Genomic DNA, 6,585 nt, shown 5'->3' with positions numbered 1-6,585 from the left:
AATCTAAAAAAAAAAAAAAAATCAGAATATATCATATAAGTGGTTAAGTTATTATGTTGGTCAAGTCAGGCTTGTAAACTTGTCGGCTTACATTATGCACTGTGAATTACTTATTCAAGCCCAAAGCATTTATTAATAGGCTAATTCAGGTTGGACCACAAACATGTCGAGTTCGATTGGGCCTATAATTGACACCACTAATCTAATCACTCAATTTGAGCTTTTCTCAATGACTTTCTAACTAAAACAATAAAATAAAAACTATAAACAAGAGAGAAAGAAATAATAATAACTTCAATCTCTCAGCCCTCCCCAAGGCCCAAACCCTTAGTCCACTTCACCCCTCCGTCTCTACTCTAAACCCCCCTCTCTCTCTAATTATTATTATTATTATTATTATTATTATTATTATTATTATTATTATTATTATTATTATTATTAATGAGAGGTAAGGATAATTTCATTGATCATGTTCCATGTGGTAAGTGAATCTCCGAAGCTCATCTAGAAAATTAACCTATCCGTGGCGCATTTCTCCTATTTTCTCTAAGTGTCTTTAGTTTGTGAAAAGTTTTAGTTCCATCTCTTTTTCTCAAACTCTACGTGAAGGCAACGCAATGGTGGACCTCTTAGTTTATCGGGCAGTAGTCAATCAGTACCCCCTTCTTTGTTTTAATTCTCCCTCTCCCTTTATCTGGCAATCGTTGTCCTCTGACTTTTCCGGAACTTTGTTCCATAGATAATATATTTCTTCCATCAAAAAAAAAAAAAAAAAAAAGAAAAAAAGAAAAAAAAAAGAAAAAAGAAAAAGAAAAAGATACCACCTCCAAGACAACAACAAAGTCACAAGTCCTTTGTCCCAATTTATCTCTCTCTCTTTTTTTTTTTTTGCTAATGATGGGTATCCAGGCCTTCGGCCTGACTAGTTCCACGGGCTCATACTGACCCCACAACCGCATGGACCGGGTCATACCGGGGTTGAATGAGAACCATTCAACTTTCACTGAAAGCAGTGAAGAGCATTAAACACCCTCGTGTGAGTGGCTCAATGTGTGCCTAGTGGGAGTCGAACTTAGGACATCCGAGTTTACCACTCATACCAAATTCGTTGCTCACCTACTGTGCTACCCCCTTAGGTATTTCTCTCTCTTATGAGCCATCCTCTGTTAAGCTTGTTGATCTACTTCTTGCTTTCAAGTCTCATCACAACATTTCTTCTCGTCACCCTCCCCATCTTCAATCACATGTTTCTTTTACTTGCAAGAGATTCAGTATATATTATGTTCTTTGATTCAAGATCTCTCAGATATGGAGATGTCCTAGGAGATTTGTTTTCTTCTACAATAATATTTTCAAAAGAGAATATAATGAGATACTTCACATATATTTTTTTTCCCGAATTTTCACTCATGGTTTCATTTTATTACTTGATTGATCTACCTTAATTGAGATGAATCCTCTAACTTAACCCTGCAATGATAGAGCCTGATTTTTTCCTCATATTGTTTCCTCTATTTTTGACGCAATTTTCCATTAATTTTTTCACATATCCTAATTTGTTGAAATTTAATTATTTCTGAATTGTATTTGAAAATATATTCAAAAACCAGAACTGGCTCATTTCTTTTTGGAGCTAAAGTTCAGTTTTAATAACGGAAAAAAGCTAGATATGCTGTCAGTATACCTTGATCTCTGTTTATCTCTCTTCATTCCTTTGGAATAGTCTCTTATATCCCTCCCATCCTAGCACTTCCATCGAATGAGCTGCTAGTTCCAAGAAAGCTGACAGCATGCCTTACCTCCTCCCTTTAATAAATTTGGAAAAAAATGATCATATTGTATTAAAAAAAAAAATCATATTGTATAAGAGGAGGGTTGAACTCAAAACTTTTCCCTCGTCTTGGGTGTAAATGTAAATAACTTAAATTAGAAGAGGAAAACAAAAAGCATCCGACAAGGGGATCCAAATCCTCTCCACGGAGTGCATCAGTTAAGGACAAAAAGATTCATGGCTGCTTCTCGCAGATTAAAGCAAGACAACGTTCAAACTTCACACGACGGCACATGACGGCACATGCTGGGCTTCTTATCGGTGTAGGTTGTGCATTAGTTAGGGAATACCCAACCCATGAAATCGAAATAGAAATCATAGTAAATCAAGGTATAACCTCACGAGTTAAGATCAGTGTATCAACGTGAGACCAACAAGATCAAGCTAAGAGGAAAAACATAAGAAAACATCCTCACAAATTTTCCCCCTTGATTAACTAATTTATTTTAACTTTTAAAATTTTTGGTTAGATTAGCATTTTTTCCCCTTTTTTTTTGGTTGGCACTTGGGCTTGATCAAAAGATGGTAAGAGACTTGGATTATGGATATATAGGAAATGTATACTGGCTATGAATAATTTTTTGTTCTAAGAGGTTGATGTCTTGCATCTATGGATACATAAGAAATGTATAGCGGACGTGGCCCCTACTCAAGTAAGGCTTCTGTAAAGAGTAGAAGCATGGAAAAAGGAAGGAGAACATGGAACATTAACTAAAGTTGGGTTCACCTTCAACACTTGGGTCCAAGCCTGATTGCTATAATACGGGGAAAAAAAAAACAAAAAAGAGAATACAAAGACTGAAGCCACATCTAGAAGGCACAAAATCATCACTAATTGAGCTCCCAAAGAAAGAGCTAAAAGGCAAATGTGGATTGCTGAAGCAGCAGCCTCACTTGCTGTCCTCTCCATGCATGCAAAGAAAGCCGAAGCGCACCCTCTAATATGTAGAGCTTAAGCCTCGTCCCTTCAAATTTTTTTCTGTATATACTTTATATATATTTTACCATATTGCCTTACATACTGACGCTGCATTTTCACCTCAAAATTATGAGTTATGCTCTTTTAGATGGCATACTGGTGTAGTTTGCCAATTCAAATCCATCAACTTGGTGGGTGAAGTGTCATTAATGGTTTTGAAGATGCACAATATCAAATATCACTTGTTTCAAGTCTAGTACAAGATCTAATCAGCTACAATACATCCCAAAACAAAATGAGATAATGTGAAACATAAAGAGGACTGATTAACTTTAAACTGGGTACCAGAAACAGTATGGTAGTTCACCATGCCAAGCACAAGGGTTTTCAAAGGTTGATATACTAACATCATCTGGAAAGAGATCAGGTGAAAAGAGAAGGATTGGCTGATGCAGTACCAACTTGGACTTCAAGCAGCTCAAGACGACGCTCCAATGTATCAAGTTTCTCATTTAAAGATGCCAATTTGCTCTTAGTGGTAGCTTCTGAAGGTCAACAGAATAACAAAACCAGTAAACAAACGCCATAGGAAAAAAAATATAACAATATTTAGAGGGTATGAGCATGGTTATGTGAGGGCAAATGGTCAACAGTATCCCTCTTCCTCTCCTCCCCCTCCCTTGGAATTCTGTCTAAACCGGTCAATGCTAAATTGTAGGCATTTAACAATGTCATGTTGACAAATGAGTAAAACTAAAATCAAAGCTTCTTAGTAGAAACAATGGCCATAGAATAGAAAACGGCATTTGATGTATACCACATATGGGCCAGGGAAACATATGATATTAAGACCGGTGTATTCCCTTCCCAAAAAATATAGTGAAAATGACATAATATTTGCTGAAGGAAATCAGTACCTGCACAGAGGCTGAATCTCCAAACTCCAGATAGATGCAGGAACCACTCTAATGAGCTAAACTTATCCAGGATGATCTTCCCTAACATATTTGGTGGCACGGAGCAAATAGCTAAGACAGAAATTAGGCAAGGAGAAGCAGAAGCCCCCAACCCAGAGGCCAACTCTCTAGACAAGAGGAAAACCTAAGAACAGATAATAAGATATGGAAGAGAACCTAGAGCAATACTTTCATAACCATTTAAATAGTAGAAGACTTATGGCAACTCTATAAATGTAAACTGCAAATCTAATGCAAGGAACAGCAAATGAGAAATTTCTTTTATTTTTCATTTATTTCTACTCTTAGATACAAACCTTTGGGACCTCCACCGATTAAGATATTTGGAATCATTGTCCTCAGGCATAAAACCTCAGAAACAATTATGATAATGGGAGTAGTTTTTCTAGTCTGGAAGCTCTAGAGACTATCTCTAGACTGGCACAAATATCCGCTGCCACGTGGCAGATTGGATACAGCTGGAATTTTGTGGGCAGGTAGAACCTAAAGTCCATGTTCATGGGTCAAATTTCAGCCAAAACAGAATTCGACCAAATGCAAAATAAGGCTTCGAGAATGCAGTAAAAAAAAAAACTTCACTAAAAGGAAATGGAATACAAGGAAATTCTACAAGAGATGGGAAGGTATATGGATGAATCAGACTCTGAAATTTAAAAAGTTGCCAATCTAGACTATTTTCTACATATCCATTTGGTGAACAATCACCCCTCCCTGCGGCACAACCAGACTATAATTTTTTTTTTGACATTATTATGTATGATAGTCGTTTTCGATGAAGTTTGAGATGCAGCTTTCTGCAAAAGGAGTATATAACTTTCGAAAAAAAAAGACACGAAGTGCACCAATCCTAAACCACTCGTTGCCTCCACAACCACTGAGAACGCCAAATTTGTTTTCTTTGCCCATTTTTTTCTGGAGGTTAAGGCACACAAATTCTTTGAGCACCAAAAGTTGAGAGCCCTACAACATTATCAAGATCACATTTTCTTTCTTTTCTGGTTTCTCAGGTTTTGAAAGAAGCCCCTATCTTGAATCTTTGATTATTAATCGAACAAGTAATGGCATCCAATAACAATAGAAGCATAGGGAATACAATTCACTTATTAAAGGAGAGAGCAAATAGCATTAGAAAGGGGTAAAATTGGGTACCAAATTGAATGAGGAATTCAAAGAGACGACGAACATTGAGGGATATGTGAGAGATGAACTCCCGATTCTCCCAATCTGCTTGTACTGCAATTCCAACGTTAACAGCATTTGTGATTCCTCCTGCTCTCGCCATTTCTAAATCCAGAAACTATCCAGAAAACGTTCAAAAGTCAAACAGGGAGAATTTTTTTTGAAGAAGCTTAACTTCAAATTCCATAAGAGTTCACAAAGGTAACGCAGATCACCAGTTAACAATAAAGGCTACTCTAGAGAAGCTCAGACCTCGAAAATTACTTCTGAAACCCTAAAACACAAGCCAAGGGGTCAACAGAATGAAATCAGAAATGGAGGAAGTCGAAAAGGAATTCCTGTACCAACAATTCGAGATCTGATTGTAGCTTTCATCCCCTGCGAGAGAGCATCAGAGAGAGAGAGAGAGAGAGCAAACGGAGAAGAAGAATAAACTTAAAAGAGGGCTTATACAAGTTTTGGTTGGTGTTATTGTTACTGTTACTGTAATTTCTAATTTTCCACCAAAAGAAAAAAACTGTAGTTTCTTATTGATATTACTGTCCGTACTCCAGTCATATAAGAAGAAAAATAATCTTTTTGCCAAGACATTTTTTCCAATAACTAATTTAACTTAATGATGGCAACTTTGATTTGAAGAGTTAGCGTTTTTCTAACGCTCAAGGGAGGAGGTCTTGGGATTGAAAGTTATTGAAGGAAAGTTGGATGCCCAAGTCGTTGGAGAGAAATCATATCCTTAGTTGAGGTGTGAAGATTTCATCATACATGAGAGACATATAGATCATTTCTCTTTCCAAAAGAATGAGCCCCCATTGATTAAATTTAGGGATTCTATTACACACCGTCGACACAAGTATATCCCTTTCCCCAAAAGGAAAATATCTATGAATACGAAAGATACTATGTGTGAGGTCTTCTAGATAAGGTAAAATGGAGAAAATTTTTGATCAAAGGAACCATGGTGGAGAAAGAATTTCCTCAAGGGGTGATTTGATGCAGAAATTATTCTTGTATATCATTATTATCTCTTACCTTACAATAAAAAAAAAATAAAAAATAAAAAATAAAAAATAAAAAAAGAATTATCAGGTTTCTTTACAACTCAGTTGTGGATGGGAAAAATTAATGGGACTTAACAATAAATTATTGGCATCCGACGGTAATAAGTTAGTGGTCCTGACTTAGCCACAAAATTCTGAAATTACTTTTTTATAAAATTAGAAAAGAAAAATATATTAAGACAAAAATGATGATGACAATATTGAGTAATTTATGTATATAATTCTCTCACTTCATTTTTAAAATTTTTTATTTTTCTCTTAACTTCCGAACATGGCCTGAACGAAGGATCAGAGGTTGAAGTGCCCATCCACTTAACTTTCTTTACCATTTTTTTTATGGTTGATCAATTATGAACAGAAAGCTTTTAAGGCAAGGCTGCCAGCACTAAACATTCGTTTGTTTTTTTGTAGTTGAATCTTCCCTTGGTTCTTTCTAAACACTGCTGTGTGTGTAAAGTCATTTGCTTTTGCCGAGTACAATTGAGTCCTTTATGTTGTTCTCTTTATTAAGTGTCCTAATCAGCAAAGGGAATCTCCAAATCAGCCTTACAATAAAGGAGGATTTCCTACTGTATTTCTGATTTGTCTTTCCTTAGTTAAGGCTTCACTGTCAATGAC

At 36.1% G+C, this 6,585-nt stretch overlaps 1 protein-coding gene across 9 annotated transcripts; it reads right to left on the bottom strand.

The window, feature by feature from the left end:
- Positions 1–2,960: 2,960 nt before the first annotated feature.
- On the bottom strand, positions 2,961–5,398 carry LOC122073036 (protein BRICK 1). Of its 9 annotated transcripts, none has more exons than XM_042637524.1 (5): positions 5,251–5,389; positions 5,122–5,180; positions 4,877–5,024; positions 3,668–3,748; positions 2,961–3,295 (listed from the first exon to the last, which is right to left on the bottom strand). In XM_042637524.1, the coding sequence occupies exons 3-5, from the start codon at positions 5,007–5,009 to the stop codon at positions 3,174–3,176; spliced, it is 336 nt and encodes a 111-aa protein (XP_042493458.1). In that variant the 5' UTR covers positions 5,010–5,024; positions 5,122–5,180; positions 5,251–5,389; the 3' UTR covers positions 2,961–3,173. The 9 variants fall into 9 exon arrangements, with proteins under 9 accessions (XP_042493458.1, XP_042493462.1, XP_042493459.1 ...); XM_042637528.1 differs by having other exon boundaries at positions 5,159–5,180; positions 5,251–5,368; XM_042637525.1 differs by having other exon boundaries at positions 5,255–5,362.
- Positions 5,399–6,585: the final 1,187 nt, after the last annotated feature.

This window comes from Macadamia integrifolia, chromosome 3 (assembly GCF_013358625.1).
Source record: "Macadamia integrifolia cultivar HAES 741 chromosome 3, SCU_Mint_v3, whole genome shotgun sequence".
In the NCBI taxonomy this organism is placed as follows: domain Eukaryota; kingdom Viridiplantae; phylum Streptophyta; class Magnoliopsida; order Proteales; family Proteaceae; genus Macadamia; species Macadamia integrifolia.
This window is presented reverse-complemented; position numbering and strand designations above follow the sequence as displayed.

What these genes read in the sequence shown, in the direction of transcription:
- LOC122073036 (XM_042637522.1), bottom strand. Translation starts at nt 5,281, where the DNA reads ATGAAAGCTACAATCAGATCTCGAATT. An exon ending in CTACAATCAGATCTCGAATT is followed by an intron (nt 5,025 to 5,254) that starts GTTGGTACAGGA and finishes TTTTCTGGATAG; the next exon opens with TTTCTGGATTTAGAAATGGC. An exon ending in TGAATTCCTCATTCAATTTG is followed by an intron (nt 3,749 to 4,876) that starts GTACCCAATTTT and finishes CAAATATGTTAG; the next exon opens with GGAAGATCATCCTGGATAAG.